This window comes from Parasteatoda tepidariorum, chromosome 5 (assembly GCF_982258835.1).
Source record: "Parasteatoda tepidariorum strain Cologne lab strain chromosome 5, Ptep-v5.0, whole genome shotgun sequence".
NCBI classification, from domain to species: domain Eukaryota; kingdom Metazoa; phylum Arthropoda; class Arachnida; order Araneae; family Theridiidae; genus Parasteatoda; species Parasteatoda tepidariorum.
This window is the reverse complement of record NC_141759.1, coordinates 7613497-7634576: the sequence shown is the minus strand read 5'-3', so window position 1 is coordinate 7634576 and position 21080 is coordinate 7613497. Positions and strand designations below refer to the sequence as shown.

The window sequence follows — 21080 nt, the reverse complement described above, 5'->3', positions numbered from 1 at the left end:
GATGTAGACAAATTGTAAGAAATAATGTTAAGTAATACAACAGGACAATAATTGCAATATTGAATAATTAGTTAAAAATATTTTTCTTTCTTTTTTGCATGGAGTAATAAAAAATCTGAGAATAAAAAATCCTGTACTGATTAACGGTACTCAATTATGCACATAAACTGAAAAGCCAGTTTAAAACTGACAAAATTAAAAGAAAGAATTAATTTTTATTGTTTTCTTATTTGTTCTATTCCCTCGTGATTTTACATTATTGGATTAAGAAGAGAATTTTAACTTAAGAAAAGCGAGATTTACTGTATTTCAGTATAATTCGAAACCAAAAATATTGATGTTGAATAGTAATTGATAGTGACACGATGGTCAAAATATACTACGATTAAGCTAATTTTACGATGAATTTAAATTTTAGCAAAGAATTATTTTTTTAATTTCAACTAGTATTCAATAATTTCAATACCAACGACATGATTGTGGTAATGCGGTCAGCACTGTTCACAGGCCGGCTTTGCTTCATAGACGAGCTGATACCCATTGATTTGTAGTTGGGTGGGCTTGAAGCAGCCACTTTCAGTATCGAACCTGGTTCTTCACAATAACAGTACAGTATCATCAGATTTACGGGGCAGGTACCGTATACAAGGGTTAATCAAAATAATGCAAACACTTTTATACTAACTTAACTCAAAAATTTTTTCTCCTAGCTTCAAATGTTTTGGAAGATTTTGCATGTTACAATTGTTGGTACAATCTAAAAGATCATGCTTGAAGCTTTTGTAAATTATGTTATTTCTGCCCATGTAAAGTTAGGATTGCAATAATTATAGAACAATGCTTTTATAATTATATAGAAGTTATATTGAAAAAGAAAAGAGACTTTCAACTTCCCATGGTCATTTTTGTCAAGGCAAAATTTGCGTGGGTAAAAAGGACATCATTTCTTAATGCTTCAAGCATGAGTTTTCAAATTGTGTCAGCAAATTTCTCATGTAAACTCTTTCAAATCTTTTGTTGCTTAAAGAAAGATTGTTTAGACAGTGTCAGTAGAAAAAAGTTTCCTTTATTTCAATCAACCCATGTAACTAAATAGCAGAACGGAATAAGCATTGTTTTATGAAAAAATACTGATTACATAAAATTTGTTGGATACTGATTTGCTTAAGAGAAATTCATTATCTGCTTTGATTCAGAATTTGTTATGCAATTTTAATGTCATGTTCTCTTTTTTTCTAAATATTAAAAATTTTACTTGAATTTAACTATTGCAGGTGCTGTCACTTAGCCTTCTGATCATAAGTATAATTCAGTGCAGTACATATATCCATTTGAAAATCTCAGAAGTCAGTGTTCCTTCCTCCTCGTTTATAGCTTCATCTTCCAAAATTTTCCTTTTCGTAGGTACAATTCATCTATACTTTAAAAACAATATCAGCTTTAAATTTGTATCCTCCATATTATTAATTTTAAGACTTATTTTCAAGTCCATTAAGAGCGATGTTAATATTAAATTAGCAAACTCCAGAATTTTCAACATTTAAGACTCATTTTAATATCCATTAAAATATAATAAGTTAATAGTTTTCAATGTCCAAAATAACAAAACATATTAAGCTTACTTTTCTATTCGTGATAATAATGTAAGGATACAATTAGTAATCACCATAATATTTTATTTCTCAAGAATCACTTTTATATCACTTAAAAGCAATGTAAGTATACAGTTTGCAGCCTCCGTAATACTTAACATTTAAGAATAATTTTAATATTCTTTAAAATATATGAAGTTTTTAGTTTTTTATGTTCACAATAACCAGCAAATTGAACTTAATTTTATATCATTGATAACAATGAAAGAATACAATTTGTCACCTCCTTAATATTCAATTTCTTAAGAATTATTTTTATATCCATTTAAAACAATGCAAATATTCTATTTCTAATCTCTAAATTACTCAACATTTTAGAATCATTTTCATATAATTTAAAAGCAAAGTAAGTTAATAATTTTTAATGTCAACAGTAACCGACTTATTAAGTTTATTTTTATATCTTTGATGGAAATAATTCTTTTTTATATCCTTTAAAAGAATGTATAGTTTGTGACCTTTATAGCATTCATCCTTTAAATAGCCGCGTAAGTATTCACATGTTACCTGCATTTAGGACTTAATTTTATATATTTTTTAGCAATAAAAATTTGAAAACTTTATCGAATTCAAGTTTTTAAAGCTTATTTTAATAATTTTTCGAAGTAATGTTGTTTTATAATATTTAGTCACCTTACTTCCGTTTCAGATCTTAACCATAAAACTTATGCTTCGACATAGGGCATGTGGAGTGGCTACTTCATATCCTCTTTCAGTTTCCTGGCTTGTTCTGACGATTTGTGGCGTAGTGTTACAGAGATCAGCAATATTAGATTATTTTTATTTCGTAGGTATCATTATATTTAGTAAGCATCACTACATTTAATAAGCATATTTAATAAGTACAATTAATAGTTTATAAAGAGAAAAATCTTCTTTCGAATGAGTAAAATGTTGAGATACGTATCTGTGATTAAGGTTTAATATTTTTGTCTGAAATGATAGATTAATTTGTTCTATGTACGCTGAAAAAATCTTTTAAGGCTACATTGTAAACAATTTTAACAATATTGGTCTGACTTAACGCTGTTTTTTACAGCTCTGTCGCCAAGGAAAAGAAAAAAATAAAATAAAATAAAGCCATATTTTAAGTGCCTTACACTTGAAGCAATGCGAAGTTTTTAAATCATATATATCGCTGGTGGAGAACTGGAGGCAATTAGAATTGCAACAGAACAAATCAGGGTTAGATCAGTTCAGATTGACAACATAGTTATTTTTTCAGACTCTCTATCAGCCATCCAGTCTATTGCTGCACATAATGTTGCAGAGTCAAATATTATTGACTCCTGCAGAAGAAATATTAATCTCCTAGCTTCTGAGGGAAGGACTGTTGTTCTGCAGTGGATTCCATCTCATGTAGGAATAAATGGTAACGAATGGGCAGATACATTAGCAAAGAAAGGAACAGAAATTTTGCTGGCAGGTAATGCCAAAGTACCATTTTCATCAATTAAAGGAATTATAAAAAATATTGTGAAGAAAAGCTATGAAGCTAATTTAGTAGAAGAAATCAAGAATAAGAAATGGAGGTATTCAATTGATAAAATTCCAAACTCCCCTAGATCCACTGCAGTGGCGGCGTTCCGTCTGGAGACTGGACATGACTGCCTTGCTAAACATCTATACAGAATTGGTATATTTGGCTATTCTATGTGCACTTTGTACAACCAGAACTTTGAGATGGACAAAGATCATTTGCTCAGTTGTTCTTCATTAAATGAAGAATATTTACTCAGTCGATATTGGCGAGCTAGGGAGTTGATGCAATTGGTATCCAGCGACTGATTCTCGTTCATGTTTAAGTGGTTCACGTTTTTCAAGTATTTATTGTTCTTGTTATTATATTGTTCTTGAATTGTTCAATGGTTCAGTTTTTGTTTTATATGCTCCAATCTCATGCATCGTTGATGCATGGGGGCCAATGATGTAAAGTCAAGTGCTTTTGCGATAAAAAAAAATATATCGCTGGTTCAAAACTAAAACGTCACTTCTACAACTCACTTCTCATTGAAATAACATGAGAAGTGAGTTGCAGAAGTGTCGTTGTAGTTTTGAAAAAGCGATATGTTACCAGCAAGTTTAAAATTCGCATTCTATAGAATGCCTAGGTATTGTATATAATGCCTGAAATTAGCTTGCAATGTATGAAATGATTTATGTTTCACACATTTCCTTGTCATTCTATAGAATGCCAAATTAAAAACAGGCAAAGTATAAAATTTTCTGCGGCCATTTTAGTAAAGGTGATAAAATGGATATTTTGTGCAATATTTGTTTCTAAACTAAAAATAATTGTGACATAAATGTGAATTTTTTATGTGAACATTTTGTTTCCCTTAATAAGAAACACATAAATTATGTTTTGCACAAATTTAATTTTTCTTTACGCATTTTGAATAAATTTTTTTTAATGGCACTCTCATTATTTTTTCGGAATAATATTTTTATTTTTTGAGAAATGAACATTATTTACATAATAACCACATCAGTATGTTATTTCATACTTTGCCTAAATAGCATTTGTCATTCTATAGAATGCCTAAGTATTTAATACAATGCCTAGGGAAAGTATATAATACTTCTCATATTTCATACCTTGCCTAAAAACATCCAGCATTATATACAATGCCTAGGCATTCTACAGAATGCTGGCGTTTCATACTTTGCGGGTAACACATATAATCGTGCCGCGAAGAATTATCTGGGCTTTGGAACAGTGAAATAACTTAATAATCTTAAAAGATATTAATTTTTTTTTAAAATTGCCAATTTAGTTACAATTGTCCACCGGTGTGAAAATTATCATAAACACTGCCTTATTTTCAGTTTTTGCAAATTTTTATGAGCCCAAGTGTTGCAGCATTGGAGTAAGTTTCTAAATATTAGAAAAAAAAATAGATCACACACGTTTTTCACTTTTAAAAAAGTGTGACTTCTCTCCATATTGAAATTTTGCGCCTTTTTCAAAATAAGCATCGACAGTGCTGACTTTAGATTGTCTAAACTTATCCTAACAGTCATGAGTAACAGTTGCAAACTTACAGCTGTTATGAAAATAGCATATTATTCGCAAAAAAGTATCATTTCGCAATACGACGGCCTTAAAATTCTCCTAATAATTTTTGGCAATGTTTTTATCAAAGAGATGAAGAATTTTTTAATGTTTCTTTTAAATGTTCTGATGCAAGCACGTTTTATAATAAAAGTATTGTGAAATTTACTATCTAAAAAATTATTTCTTGTTTTTAAATCTGAAATTATTATTTTTTTAGGATAAAAAACCGTCATCAGAAATCATTTTCACTGTCAACATGATTTATTCTCTATTCGTATATATTCAGCTGTTTTTAAGTATGTTTGCAGATCAGAGGAGTATTGATTCTCTCCAGGTATTCAACACATGAGTTTTCTTCAGTTTTTGGGTAAAAATAACTGCCCCTTAATACCAACATACATTATTTACTACGATACATACCTGCCAACTTTTAATCTCTTCCATTATCATTTTTCCCAGGGGTATTAAAATGAAATTAAAACTTTTAAGCAAACAAATACGTTGCATTTTAAAAAACTTAAGTTAACAACCATGATAGTAGAGCATATTAATATATGTGCTTAATTTTTGTAAGAATAGTGGTGATCAAAATCATTTAAAAATTACGTTTATAAAAGAAAAAAATAGTATATATTTACTACCACTTTTAATATGAAAATAAAATCTTCCTTAAAATCCGGAAGAGTTGGCAGGTAAGCGATTAACAACATTGCCTTTAGTTGCAAATGGTTTTTAAATGGATCTTATGTATTTTCACTTGACGGATTTTAAATCTGCAATCAGTTTCACTCATAAAGTTACAGTTATGCAGTTTAACAACATTTTCTTAACCAGGATTTTTTTAAAATTAGCATGTATGACTACTAAGTCTCCCTACTTCTCTGCTACATAGGAAGTGGTAAGAAAAAGGTGATAATACATTTCAGTTTATGATACAATTTGATAAAGTGATATGTTTTTAGTATGAAGTGTTATTTTCAAAGGGGCAGATAAGTGTTTATGTTAGTATGTAAACTATACGTTTTTTGTAAACTTGTAAATTCCGCTTTCTGCAAAACTTTTAAACGAATTGGTAGCGAATTAAATATTAAAACTTGATGAATAAGGATAATAACGCCTACTCTTTAAAAATGCCACGACGAGATAATTGCAATGAGATATCTACAAGTGACGTAGTGTGGGTATCTCGATCCTGATTGGTTGTTGAAACATAGCATTTGTTTACGCTCGCAACTGTCCTTTCCGATCTATTTTGAGTAAGCCAGGCCCGTCAAGTATCAATTTTCTTTACTGACTCATTCTATATTCTTTCACAAAGAATCTTTCACTAAGATTTGAGTTAGATTTCATGTGAGTTAACACTGTAAACCAGATGATTATTTCGCTTTTAATTGGAATTCTTATTGGGATAATTGGATTCTTCTCACGTAATGGGTAACCTGGAGGTGACGTAGTGTGGGAATCTTGATCCTGATTGGTTATTGAAACGTGGCATTTGTTTACATTAGCAACTGTTCTTACTATTTTATTTCGAATAAGCAAGCCTCACAATAAGCAATTCTCTTAAGTGCCACATTCTATGTTCTTTCACAATGATTCTTTCACAAAGATTTCATTACTTTCATTATATATATTTTGCTTAACACAAAAACAGGCATGAAGCCATGTAGAACATTCTAACTTATGTAGAGAAAGTTAGCTAGACTTTAAAGCGCCCTCTTGTTCATAAACGTTCTGTTGGTGCTGATGCCATGGGTCATGTGTATATGTTTCAATGATCGTCCTCTCCTCGAGTTGCAAGAACCAAATTAAACGAGTTAGATAAACATTTTTGCGTACTTAGACAGAATACTTTTAACTGAGCAATAAATTTTTTTTGTTCTCTACATATTTTCCATTTTGGTCAAATCTGCCTGCAAAAGTGACCAACAAAGTTCATGAACTAAAAGCACGCACATACAAGATGTGAGTTGAATATAATTAATTTTGTTGCAATATCAGTTGATCGTTATAAATTAGCTTCATTTTAGACAAATGGAATTTAAACCTTGAGTTATTTGAAAATCTGTAAACTTAATAACCAAACTAGCGGCATCTTAATGATTGGATATTTGAAAGTGACGCCACTCTTGGATATCGAACATGATTGACAGCTGAATCTCGGCATTTGTTTATGTCGCGATTTAGTGGCCAATCAGGTTTAATAACCAGGCGTAACGTCGCTTGCAGGTACCCGATAAAATCTGATCTGAAAATCTATTCAGTGGGATATTAAACCTAGCCATGCGATTTAAACGGTCTTTTTTTTCTTCTTCGAATTGCAGGTAACCAAGTGCAGCTTAAAATTTCAACCAAACTAAATAAATTTTCCAACTAAAATAAAGTTCATAAAAGTTTTAAAATTAATACAGAAAGTGATAAGGCAGGCTTTAAGTTTATATCAATCACTCGTATTTTAATTGTTTGTTATTCGAAAATATAAAAGGCACATTAAGGTTCGATTTATTGGAAGTACATACATTTACAGGTTTGTGTGCTCAATTTAGGCTTATAAACTTTTGTCAAATAGAAGGACAGATAGCACAATTCGGAGATGGACAGCACGAAGATACATCAAGTGCAACAGCTCGATTCGAACCCGCTACCTCCAACATAAAGGTAGCTAAGAAAATGTGTGCAAATATTGTCAGTCTTACCCGTTGCCAACGAGAAGATAAAGCGACGAAAACTCACGTCACTATGTCACGTCCCTCACGATATCATCGCTTCCTTTGTTGGGCCTTTGTGGTGTAACATACTACTTCAATTTAATTAGTTAGTTAAACTTTTGTTTTTAAATGTATCAATTAATGTAGCTTTCGGCAACGGGGAAAGATATATTCTCCTACCTTTTTCCGTTGTTGCGTTAGAACTGTACAGACAGACTGCATTTATGTTTTCTTACTATTTTTTTTCTTGCTAATGATATTTAATTTTAATCTCTAGGATACGAAAGTAATGGAAGATGTATCATTTATTTCTTTCGTTTCCATGTCCTGGTTTATCAAGTAGGTTTAAAATTTTATACTATAAGACCCAGATAAGTTTAATTCTTCCTCCTAATTCTGTATTTCGACTTATAATATTAACCATTAGGTGATTATCAGAATGAAAAAAAAACCAAACCAAACTATTTCGTTAGCAATAATGTTTAAAGTTATTTCATAACCGTCAAAATAGTATACAAGAATACTGACAAAAATTAACAGGATTATATTAGAACTAAATAGAAAAAAATCAAATCTAGTTTAATAAATCATACTTATATTTTTGCTTTTATTTTATACTTCATTGTCTTATGCGATAACAAAAAGGAAAACGAAAAAAATAAATAAATTTATTAAAAATGAGCATTTATTTAATATATATATATATATATATATATATATATATGTATATTAATTACATGTTTTACTTAATATATACACGTGAGATATATTTTCCGAATATAACATAAATTTTCTCAACGCCTATAAAAGAAAATATTCAAATTTCAAGAATTATTTTTTTAAATTTGGGCACTTGGCATTCACTTGTATGAATTTTAAGACATCCTGTTAAGGAATTAAGTTGCTCGAGAACTGTAACTTGTAGAGAGAAACAGCCTGCCGACTTGAAATTAATGACGTGAAATTATTTAAGATCCCTAACAATAGGAAAATGTTCTTTTAAAAGAGCATAAGTTGGTAGCTTTCGTTTAACCATTCAAAAAATTAAAAATTAGATGTAAAATTCATCTTGCAGTAAGGAATCTGAAGGAGTGTGTGTGTTGAAAAACAGTTCTTAAACATTTGAAATTCGTGCACACGTTAGAGTAAAAATATTCAAAAATTCTCGATAATAAAATTTGGTCTAATAGGCAAGTGACCTTTGTCACTATAATTTTAATGATGTAGTATGTAATATTAATGATATATTAATATTAATGTAACATTAATGTAATATTAATGATATGTAAACTTAATGATAACCGCAAAGATTGGCAAAATAAATGCTATCACTTTCTCACGATTTTAAGAAAAATATTATAATGTCAGCTTTTTATTTTGAAATAAATCACACTTAAATGAAATTTTTCTTTTCAAATCGATTAGTTATTTAAGTTGCGTTATTAGGAAGGATGTTACATGCGCCTAAAATGCAATTAGTGGTAGTAACAAAATTTATTTCCTTTTATTTAATTTATGGAATTTTTCAATTGTAATTACTACCCTAACTTACACAAGTTTTATGGGTTAATACGAAAATATTATTTTCAATTCTGTTCGCTGGTAAACTGAAAGGAAAAAAAAAAACATAGAAAAAAATTCACATTTTAATCCCTTTCAGTAGATTTCTTTTTAACTGTCAACTCTTTTTACAGTTATAAGCTACTATGCAATCCCTGCTTCAGTCACATGATGAATACTAATTTGAATTTGATTGCATAAGCTTATGAAATCAACTTCTCTGCATAACCACAAATTTTTTATCTTCCAGGTACATCTTTGAAAGTAGACGAAAGCTTCTGACTGTACTTGATCTAAAGTTCATAAGTGTCCGGCTATTGGCCAAATTTGTATACTCAGAATTCCTGAAAAGATGGAACATAAATAAGTACGTAATCATGAACATAAGAAAAGTAACTAAACTGTTCAATGAATGATGTCTCTCTGTGATTTTTTACTGACATGCAAAATTTTTCAGGGAACCCAAATCTCTTGAATCTCGAAGTTTAGGACTAAGTTTAATCATTACCTTCTGGCCTTGGATAGTGGCAGCTACGATTTTTAATTTTCTTTTCACGTTAGCCTTGCTGGTACCACCTTTAATTTTAGAGTAAGTTACGTATTGTTTCTTATTTTATCGTAGGTATTAAGGTAAGCACTCCAGAAAATTGTAACAAGAATTGGATTTGTGATACTTTTGAACCCTTTATGTACAAAATTATAACTTCCTCCGTCCCATGTTAGTAGCTACACATAAGTTGAAGTTTTTGTCGAAATTGGTTGCCGCATTTCAAGAACGGGGAGTCTGTTACAAAAAATTTCGCGTTAATTTGAGTAGATGGACAACAGTAAAATTATACCACTGATGAAATCACGGTTTATTAAATAGAGGATAACTTAATGTGATTGGTGTTGGCAGCGTCCTTACAAAATGTTACGTGGCTCATGAGCGCGTGAACCCTGGATTTTTGAAGTAATTTGGTACTCATTTAACCGGTTAACGCCCAGAGTCATATATATAGGACAGTTCCTTTTTTCAAAGACATTCATTGTGGTGGGAAACTTTTTTCCGCATTTTCATTTATCTGGGTGAATTAAAAGATTCTCAGATACCACAATGATTTAGTTATTTCTGATTAGATCTAGAATTATAAGGAGCAAGTACTTTTTGATCTGTAAATGACTTTTTGAATGTCTTAACAGTAGAAAAACCAATTAATTTCGATAATATATTACACCACTTTTTCCATAAAACCACTTTTTGTATCATTTCAATATATAAATTCGGGTCAAAACGGGATAAGGAGCAAATATGCTTGGAAAGTAAATGTAAAGGGTTGTCAACTGGTGCGCTTTCGTCAAGAGTTTTAATAAATTGGTGGTGAATTAAGTAGTAAAACTTGTAGTAGCAAGTTGGCATCTCTGAATAAGTATATTATTACCTGTAATAGTAATGCAATTTTCATATCGCTCATTGGCTGCAATAGCGGCACACCTTAAAAAATCAAGTGGGTTTAAAGTTTTCATTGCTAAGCAAAATGCAAAAGAAATGCTTTCGTTTGCTTAAACGACTATTGCCGTCAAGTTGAATTATGATTTGTGCAAGCATTGCTGCTGACAGAATACGTATTTTCCTATTTACACCTGTTCTTAGTCCAAAACTCGTGTTTTTTGAGTTGTGCCCATGAGCGATATTATTGAAACTGGGAAAAAGTTTTATAAAAAAAAGTTTGCAGGTTAGTAATTGAGTAACCAATAATAATATATTATCAAAAGATTGGTTCCAAAACTGCCTGCTTTGGCACTTTATTGTTAAAATGAGAAAAAAAGAGTAAAAAAAATGTGAAAAATGTGAATGTGTCTTACGAAAAAATGTATATTATTGTCTGTAATTTGCAATTTTCAAATTACTAAAACTGGGGAAAACCATTAATAAAAGAAGTTGGAAGGTTAGTAATTGAGTAGCCAATGATTAAATTTGATTAAAAGAATTGTCTCAAAAATGCATGCTTTGGCACGTAATCGTTAAAAAAGGAGAAAGAGCTGACCTATCAAGCAATATTGGCGCAAAAAAGTTCGCAAGTTAACGTTATGTTAGTATTGTGCTTATGTTAGCTCTTTGGAGCAAAAATAGATGATGAGTCGGCCTGTCTTATTCAGGGGCTCTAGAGAAAAAGAGTAAAAAAATGTGTTTTATCTTTTACGAAAAAAAAAGTATAATTTTAACTGTAATAGTAATGCGATTTCTATATTACTAACACTAGAGATCATTAATAAAAGAAGTTGTCACGTATGTAATTAAGAAACCAATAATTAAGTTTTATTAATAGAATTGTTCCAAATTTGCGTGCTCTGGCATCCTTTGCGTTAAAAAAAGAAAGAAAAAATAAGTAAAAGCACTCTATTAGCTATGGAATTACTTTTCATTCCCTTTAACATAGTGATTTGATCACCAAGCACTTGTGATGTTTACAAGCTTTATAGCGGTGCATGTTATACAACTCTTGCTATTCTTGATGTATTGTTGAAAAAAGAAAAAGGAAATAGAAATAGAATAAAACAGTTGTGTCATATCTGCGATGTAAAACAGACGTAAGAAATTTATTTTTTTCAAAATTAGCAAGTTATTTTTTATATCACAGTTACTCACAATGATGAGTTTAAAAATACTTTCATGAAATCAATACTGACCGCAATTTCTTTCTGGGAACTATATTAAAATTTCGTTTGATTTACTTCGCAAAAGTTATGAATAAATGTGCTATTTTAAAACTTAAAAAGGACTCCAATAGTCTACAATGGACATTGCAGGGTTTCCTTCTTATATTTATGAGTGGCTGTAAATTTACGTTTAGGTAAATAGAAACTTTTTCATATGTACCACCTTAGTATTTAGAAGTCAATTATGTTATTGTTTCTTTATGCATTAATTTTCGTTTTCGAAACAACGTACATAGGCTAGAGATTTTATCTGTTTGAGATTGTTGCGAACTATTTCTTTCCGTGGTAGTGAACTAAGCGGATTTTTTCCGAAACAGAACTTTAAAAAAAAAAAAAAAACTTATTCGAACTATAGTTGCCAGAAACTACGGATTGTCCATAGTATTTTAAATTTAGAGTGGTAATTTATTTTATAAATTTTCTACTACAAATTTTCTTTTAATTCTTGGTGTTATAAATTTTAAGTTAATGAGATTTTGTCTGCCATTATGCGAAAATACTTAAAATTTTTAGATAAGAGTAAGTTATGGAAACAAAAATGAGTATAGTTCACAGCAAACTGGAAAAGCTAATTTTATCTAAAACTGAATTTCAATTAATATTTCACTACCGCTTTGAAAATACTTCATCGGGAAAAAAGATGACTAATATTTTCTAGAACAGGTATTTTGTACCTGTTATTTTATCATACCTGTTATAAAAATAACAGGTTACTTCCAAAGGCCTGTTCCAAAATACTAGGCAAAAATTGTAATTCAATTATCTTGCCAAAAATTTGTTTTTCTGCTTTTTTATGAAGTTTAAATTGCTTTTAAGCCATCTTTGCATAGTTTAAAAAAGGAAAAGACCTGGTTTTTATTTATGTAATTAATACAGGCCCGTCACCAGACGTTGCGAGGGGCCCTACAAGTTTTCTATTTCTGCAAAATCTCCAAGAAAATAGATAGCTCTGAAACTAGTTATGTTTTTATTTAAATAATTCAAATTGATATATTTTTTTTCCAATTTATTTCTTAAACATTGGAGAAAATAAAATTTTTATTCGATTATTATAATTTTTAGAGCTGTTTTAAATCTAATAATTTAACGAGAATGCTCCAATGCTTAAAATGCTCCAATTTTTTTTATAGTCTCTTTTTTCCAACTACTGTATTTACTGCATTAATTACTATCGTCTTTTGGGGGACGTCCAATCAAGTAGTTTACTTCGAGAATCTAGGCACCTCTTTACGCTATTGGCCCCCTAACTTTCGAGCCACCTCCCTAGCTTTCGCTGCTATCGGCGCGACTTCCTTTTTCGACCGTGACCTTCGAGGTTACGAATTGACTCTCTCAATATCTTTACATAAAGGCGTGTCCTTTATTTCCCCCGTAGTTATTTGCTGTAATAATTCAATCAATGTTCTATGAGATGAGTGATTTGTCATTGCGTTGAATTTCGTTCACTCGCATAGAAATAGATGTCTCTCTGGCATTGCCTCTTATTTTGTTACTTAAAAGATTAATTTATTTTGAATATTTGAAGTAAATAAATAAATATTTATAAATGATAATATTCTGCAGGAAGGGAAAAAATCTATTACAGTTAATTTGGCGAATTTCTTTTTTTATTGTTTTGAATTTTCTTTTGACATTAAAATTACCATTAAGGCTACATAGTATGTGATATTTTGAAATTAATGTGCTAGTTGTTTTGACAGAAAAATATTATTTAAATAATCCAAGAAAAGTTTAGAATTGTTAAAAAGGCTTGTTTCTTTAAAAATTATGCTGAGATAGTATACTGATGTTTAGTTTGAATATTTAATTTTAAAAAAAATGTTTGAAACTCTGGGATTGTGCTCTATTTATATTTAATTTGCTAAATGCTTTAGCTGGTGCAAATCGGTAAAGTTCAATCAATTACATTTTAGTATAAATAGTTTTTTTTTTTGTTTAAAACTATAAATTCAGAGATTAATTTTTTTAGAAATTCTAATTTATCTCATTTTTTTCACTCGTGTAGAAATGAAAAGATTCTGGTTATACCGTCAAACAGAATGCAATACGGTACTCCTAAATTCTTTTTATTTAGAAACAAAGTGCATTGTAATGTTCAAAACTTTTATAATTCTCTAAGCTTTCTAAATTTTTTTATGTTTGTTAAAAAGAGGCAAATTTTGTAAAAGAATTTTTCCTGCTTCACTCATTTCTCCTAAAGGTGCATTAAAAAGAACTATATTTTGCAACAAAAATTATTGTTTCGATTATTATTCATTATATTTAATTATACTTACGAAAATGCTTTTTAGGTGTTTTCAACCATTTTGAACAACCCGATCTAAAGTATTATCAAAAAAGAAAAAAATATGTATACATAAAAAAAGACGAAATATAGTTTTTTCCCTGAGCCTAAACAATAGAGAATACAAGAGAAATTAATATGTAACTGCTTTCTCTTCGTTTAAAAAATAACTAGAAAAAAACTTCGCGATATTTTCTTACTCTTGAAAAGAAAAAATACTTTTCTTAACAACTTTTTCAAATAAATAGAAAAATCTGTATCTGCTACGAAGAATCCGTAAAAGTTGGAGTCTCTGATTGGTGGTTAAATATATACTAAATCAACAAGGATATCTCCTTTCTTAAAATTTATCAAACACATGAGAACTATGCATTGGAATAATCAATCTTGTTGTTTCAACTAGTTAACTACCCTTGGTACCTTGACAATTGGTACCCTGTTTTCACCTATTTTCTTATTGTTACGCTTACACATCCCTGACAACTTTTACTCTTTCCGAGGAAGTATTTTCCGAATAGTTGTAAAAAATTATTTGAAATACAATTGTAGATAAAATTAACTTTTCTCAATTGCTATGGCTTACACTCATTTTCGTTTCAATGACTACTTGTTCAGTTATATTAGATTGATTCATTTGCCTTTAGTAGAGGTCAATATCAGATTAAAATAAATTTATAATTCCAAAAATAATAAAGGAATTTATGAATCCAAAAATTAAAAAGAAATTCATAAATCCAAAGATTGAAATAAAATTATTAAATTCATTGCCACTTTTAATCTAAAAATGAAATACAACAGACAATCCGTAGTTATTGGCAACTATGCGTACTAATTCGGTCGTGCGTGCATTTATTACAGAGACGGCTTACAAGCCTTTGCTAAGTTTAAATATAAATAGTGAAGGAACGCATAAAAAGACATTCTAGGTTATTAAGATATTCCAACCATTACTTTCACGTTACAAAAAGGTATCTGTATTCATCTAGTATTAGGAGCCAACAATCCCCGGAATTCTTTTCTCTCATTGATAACTCACCTGTTCATTTCTTAAATTTCTTTTTAATGGAGGAGCCAGATATTTGTGTTCACTAAAATATATGAAAAAACAACTACCCATATTACGAGAACATGATATTTTAAAACTAAAGAGGCTGACATAAAAAGAAAAAATCAAATTTGCCTAAAAACAAATAACCTACTACTTTTTTATGAAGTTTCTTTTTATGTGAGTACAAAATGTTGCATTGTCAACTCTTGTCTCGAACAGGGTTGAAAACTTATCTATATCAAAAGATGGAAAGAAGCAAAACCTGGTACATGGACCTTGTTTTCAAAAAAAAAAAGTTTAATAAGTTTAAAATGAAATTTTAATATTTGAATAACGAAGTTAGTTTCTTTGTATAACATTTCCTTTAAAACTATTTAAAACGAAGCCCATTGGTGTTGATTTAATTTTTTACACTGTATCGTTTCAGTTCTTCTAGGACCTACTTCAAAAAAGTAACTAACATAATGGCGTTTTCAAATTTAATATGATTTGATACACCGGTCAATCTCTTAAAAAAATTTTAAAAAAAACTCCAGTTTCATAGGTCTTAGTGCCATAAAAAGCAATTGGTGCAATGACATTAAAGTCACACTTAGAATTGTTCTAATAGTTACTCATTATCGGCGGTCGTATGATCTCATTGACACATTCGATCTGATAAGATATACACTGAAGAGCCAAAAAAACTGGTATACCTGCCTAATATCGCGTAGGGCTCCCGCGAGCACGCAGAAGTGCCGCAACACGACGTGACATGGATTCGATCAATGTGTGAAGTAGTGCTGGAGATAATTGACACCATGAATCCTGCAGGACTGTCCGTAAACCAGTGGGAGTAAGAGGGGATGGGGATATCTTCTGAACATCACGTTGCAAGGCATCCCAAATATGTTCAATAATGTTCATGTCTGGAGATTTTGGTGGATTTCCGATACTCACGGTATACTCGTGAAATGGTCGTACGTGAAAATCCTAATTTCATTGCTATTTCGGAGATGCTATGTCCCATGTCCCGTGCACCGACTATAACACCACGTTCAAACTCGCTTAAATCTGTATAACCTGGCATTGTAGCAGCAGTAACCGATCTAAGAACTGTGCTAGACAACTCGTTGTCTTATATACGCGTTGCCGATCGCATCGCTGTACTTTGATTGGCTCCATACCTGTTTATTTGCATACTCATGCCTGTACCAGTTTTTTTTGGCTCTTCAGAGTAAGATAATGACTTAGCTAAGCATTTAGTCCATATATAGACGGCTCAAACATAAATTAAATAAATGTAGATGCACGGCCGGTCCCGCGGTTGTCCAGAGCTTTTGTTGAGTTACTCCCCGGTTGCAGCACTCTGGGGTGATTATAATTATAGTTTCGATTTCAAAAATCGATAATTTTAAAACTACTCGTCATGACCTGATATTTTAGCAAAACAAGTGTGGAAAATTTAACTCTGTAAAAATTAAAATATCCATGGCGACCAAATTTTTTTAAAACTGATATAACAGAGATAAAAAGTCAATAGTGATAAATATTTTCTAATTAAGAATGCTAAAGTTTTATTTTACCCTTTACTGAAAATCAGCTAAAAATAAAAAAATCCGAATGGGATAATCAGATTTTGAGGGTTTAGAGAATTAAAGAAAATTTTTTTTTTTACCTCAACAATAAATTTTGAAAAACACAGAACAACGTTTTGAAAAACAACGTGAATAATAAGGTGAACATACTTTTTTTAATTTGTGCATAATTTATAAACATGAAAACTTTTATTTATTATTATTTTTTTTCCAGTCGTCTCATAGATTTTGTTGAGCATGATTATTTTGCATGGAGAGGTATGCTGTATGTGAGTTTGTTTTACATAGTCGATACCACGGGAAAATTATTCGATAATTTCGCAGGGTATTACTTTTTCAACTCTGGTGCTCAGATGAAGTCAGCTCTCATGAATGCAGTTTATAGAAAGGTAAAACAATATAATCAAACAAGTTTATTATGTTATGTCGCGTGATTTGCTTGGCAATCAATACAAATGAAACCCTGGCATCACAACTATTTTATATAAGTTATAACTTTCTGGTGATCACATACACTGAAAATAGATTATTGAGATGATCTTTTACTCCTCCATGAGCAAAATTAAAAAAATAATTAAAAAAGTAATGAGAAGATTGAGAAATGATACGTTGAATTTTATACTGATGACTTAGTTTCAAGGAGACTTAGTGGAATGGTGACTCAGTTAAGACAATTTACACAGCAGGACATCAAAATTATTTTATAAAAGTTTGACTTTGTACTGTTACTTCTAAAATTTGGGTTTTACGCTATGCTGCGATTAATATATTAACTTTGGTACAGTGTTACCCAGGTTCAAAAAAAATCAACAAAGAATTACTTGAAACCAATTACATTTTTTCAAACAAAAACAAAATCAAATAATTTCCAAATGCTAACAAGTAGCTATAACATATTTCTAACTTATTAGTTACTACAAGTTTAAAATTTAGCAATACGAAATTATACTTTCAATGAAATGCAATTAAACATATAAGCCTCAATATTCTAATATTCCAAAGCCAGTAAAAACAATTAAGAATAAAAGACACATTTATCTTAAAATCTAGTAGAAGCAATTAAATGTCAAGGTAAATTATTCTTTTAAAACTGTACTAAAATCGAACTTGGAGTTTTTAAATTCAAATCAAATTACGGACCAAATCCCTGGAACGCCCACCGGTATTGCCACCCGACTCGTGGATCAGCAGAGATGCCAACTGCTCCGGACAAGACAAAATAATTAAAAAAGCGGTAAATTACTACAAGTAGATTTCGCAAATATTTGATTATTTTTGATTGTTTCTTAAAAGGTGTAGCATTACATAAGCACTCTAAAGTGGTGAATCATATAAATCTACAAATTATTTAGAAATAGTGGTGGATAAAAATCTACTAAATTGAATTTATTAAACCAAGAATCACAATTGATAAACTACCACTTTAAAATATATATTTGCTGTCCGGAGCAAGTTGGCATCCCTGGATCAGGTCAACATTCCAGTTTCTGATAGACAGCACACTCAAACTCTTTCCAGGCTTCAGCTTGGCAGTAAGCACCCGTGGATCAACAGACTTTCAGCATTGGAACGCCTTGGATAGACAAACATATTCGGACTTAGCTGCTCCGTCCAAACTCAGCTCATCACTTTCATTCATCAACTTAGCGGCTTTGGCGTAACTTCGCTCAAAACTTCCGCTCATCCACTGACTGGCTCCGGCCTTAGCTCATACACTCAGCGACTCCGGCTTTAGTTCATCATCCTCTCAGCCATTCTTCCCCACCTTTTATCCTTATATCAGCAAGCGACTGAATCTTAAACCGACCTTTTCTCCTACGAGCAGCAGTGCAATACCAGCGAACGTCACAACAACAAAAAAGGTCCATGATAAAAACAGTCACAAATGGACTAATATTTTATAAAAGTGATAAAAACAATACTAATTACATATAAATAAACTTAAATACATATACTTCAACCCAAAAATCTCTGTTTAAAAAGATAATTAAACTTTAAGAGAAATATTACTATTGTGAATAAATTTAAAACTTATTATAGTGGTGCCATCTGGAGGTAAATCATGTTTTACACCATCAAAACTTTAAAAAAAAAATTCGCTAATAGGAGGAGCCAACCAGTGCAACCATCTATTGAGGAAATAAGCGAACTATTTCCGCTGAAAAATTAATCCATTTTTAAAAGTACTTACCAAAAAAAAAAAGTAATAATAATAAATAAATAAATACATTTCTATTTATTACAACTTACTGTTGGTGAGTTCCACTGAAAATAGACTATTGAGCCGATTTTTTCTCCCCCATAAACAAACAAAAAAACTAATATAAAGATAAAGAGTAGATTAACAAATACTACGTTAAATTTTATAACGGTTGCCTTTGTTTCGAGCAGCATAGAAACAATATCTTAGTGGACAATATTTAGGTATTGGAAGGAATCCCATAAATGGAGTGCTTAACAACAATCTAAATTAAAATGTTTTTACAATAATTTCTGTGATAATAAATTATAATTATTGCAGAAATAAGGAGTTAAGAAAACTTATAGTAAATAGAGACTTTTTTATTTTAATTACAAGAAAAAAAATACAACTAATGAGTCACATTAATATGATTAGGTTAAAAAATTTCTAAATTTATTTATTGTTCCGTTACACTTTAATTTAAGAGGAGTCATTATTATCCACAATATATTATTTTTAGTCTTTCTTTTGTTAGCTGAAACGAACTGTATATTTTGCATTGTTTAAATATTCTTTCCGAAAACAAAAACTTAGTCATTGTGTGGATAAAGTCTTCGTCTACCACGGCTTTGATCGGGGTTCGATTCCCCGTTCTAGCGTCTGGGTGCCTTATCGTACAGCACTTATCGTGTCTGACTGGTTCAGAATCCACTAGCTATTGTTCCAAGAGGGGGTTAGATACCAGATAATTATTATCAGCATCTGTCCTCCTATGTATCTGTGGTGCTGTAGTATACACACGTGCATTTATTATTGTATCATAATTAAGAATGAATCTCAAACTACCAACAACAACCCATTAATGTGACTCGAGTTCGACGTTAACAGCCAAGCCGAACCAAACTATAGAAGAAAAAAATTGGAATAATGTTGCCTTGTGCAATAAGAACACTGTAGTATGATTAACAATTAATTCTCTAATATTTTCAGAACTTTTTACTGTCACCGGCTGCTCGTAAGGAATTTACCAGTGGATCTATATCCAATCTTCTATCAGTAGACATTCAGAGACTTTCCAATTTCACCTATTACTGCGCAGAGCTATTTACTTGCCCAATCAGAATTATTATCATCTTTGTAATTATGTGGCAGTATATTGGAATGGCAACACTTGCTGGTCTTGGTGTCATAATTTTCTTACTCCCTATCGGCTACTTCATCTCCAGATACAGCGAAAAACTTACCGTAAGTTCTAAGTTCATCATCTTCCTTGATTTGAACATGTATGCACATTGTTTTATATTTGTACTTCCTTGATTGTTATATGTATGCACATTGTTTTATATTTTTAATAAAGATGTTTTCATGCAAATTGTTAATCAGAATGTATAATGCTCATGTATTTTTGTTTTATTTTTATAAAGGATGAACAAATGAAAGTTAAAGACACCCGACTGAAGTTTATGAATGAAATCCTCAGTGGAATAAAGGTAATGAACAACACTTCAAATTGTTAACTGTAAAGATTAAGGAACAACATTTCAAATTTCAAATGGTAAAGGTAATGAACAACATTTCAAATTGTTAACTATAAAACTAATGTGCATCATATCAAGCTGTTAATTGTAAGGGTAATGAATATCTTTGCGCAATCGTCACAGTGGCTTCATATATTTGCTAATTATTATTCGCGCTCTTTTAAAAAATTAATTTATGAAAAATTTTTTTAAATTTTATTGTCCATCTAAAGAAAAAATTAAACTTGTTTAGCTGACTTAATCATGCTTCTTTTATTCATAAAATGAAAATAATAAGAATAGGAAAATGTAGCTATATGTGAGAAAAGTTTGTCATTATATAATGTAATAAAACCATTTCATTATCCACAATTCTCTCAATCTTTACGGAATTTTTTATTCATTTTTATTTTCTTACAAATCAAAGGTAATAATCACAATCATGTTTTTACGATTGTGTGGATGCTATTTCTACAACAAATAATTTAATCCAGACAAAAAGTTTAGAAATTAAAATTATAAAGAAATGAACACTTTGATTGTTACAAGTTTTCGGTCTTTTAAATAAAGATTAATGGTATGTACATAAATTTTTTCCTACATTCCAAGTTATCGCAAAAATTTGATTTTTTTTTAACTGAATCGAGGAATGGTTTTAAAATAAGCTCTAAAATTCTAACAGATCAAAGAAATTTTAAAAACTTTTTTCGAAAACAACGGAACATTACCAAAGTTTTCCCTAAATGCAGGCAAGAACTCTATTATTTGCGAGGAAAGTCATTCAAGACTACAAT

The 21080-nt window shown here is 30.3% G+C and overlaps 1 protein-coding gene across 1 annotated transcript in view; it reads left to right on the top strand.

The window, feature by feature from the left end:
- LOC107446137 (multidrug resistance-associated protein 1) overlaps window positions 1-21080 on the top strand; it is a 74284-nt gene that overhangs the window by 8200 nt on the left and 45004 nt on the right. Inside the window, exons 3-11 of the mRNA XM_087163303.1 lie at window positions 1275-1400; window positions 2302-2439; window positions 4928-5044; window positions 7696-7757; window positions 9229-9345; window positions 9436-9567; window positions 16802-16976; window positions 19760-20014; window positions 20194-20259. Of these exons, the coding sequence (XP_087019429.1) occupies window positions 1275-1400; window positions 2302-2439; window positions 4928-5044; window positions 7696-7757; window positions 9229-9345; window positions 9436-9567; window positions 16802-16976; window positions 19760-20014; window positions 20194-20259 (1188 nt within the window). The remainder of the gene's footprint in view (window positions 1-1274; window positions 1401-2301; window positions 2440-4927; window positions 5045-7695; window positions 7758-9228; window positions 9346-9435; window positions 9568-16801; window positions 16977-19759; window positions 20015-20193; window positions 20260-21080) is intronic.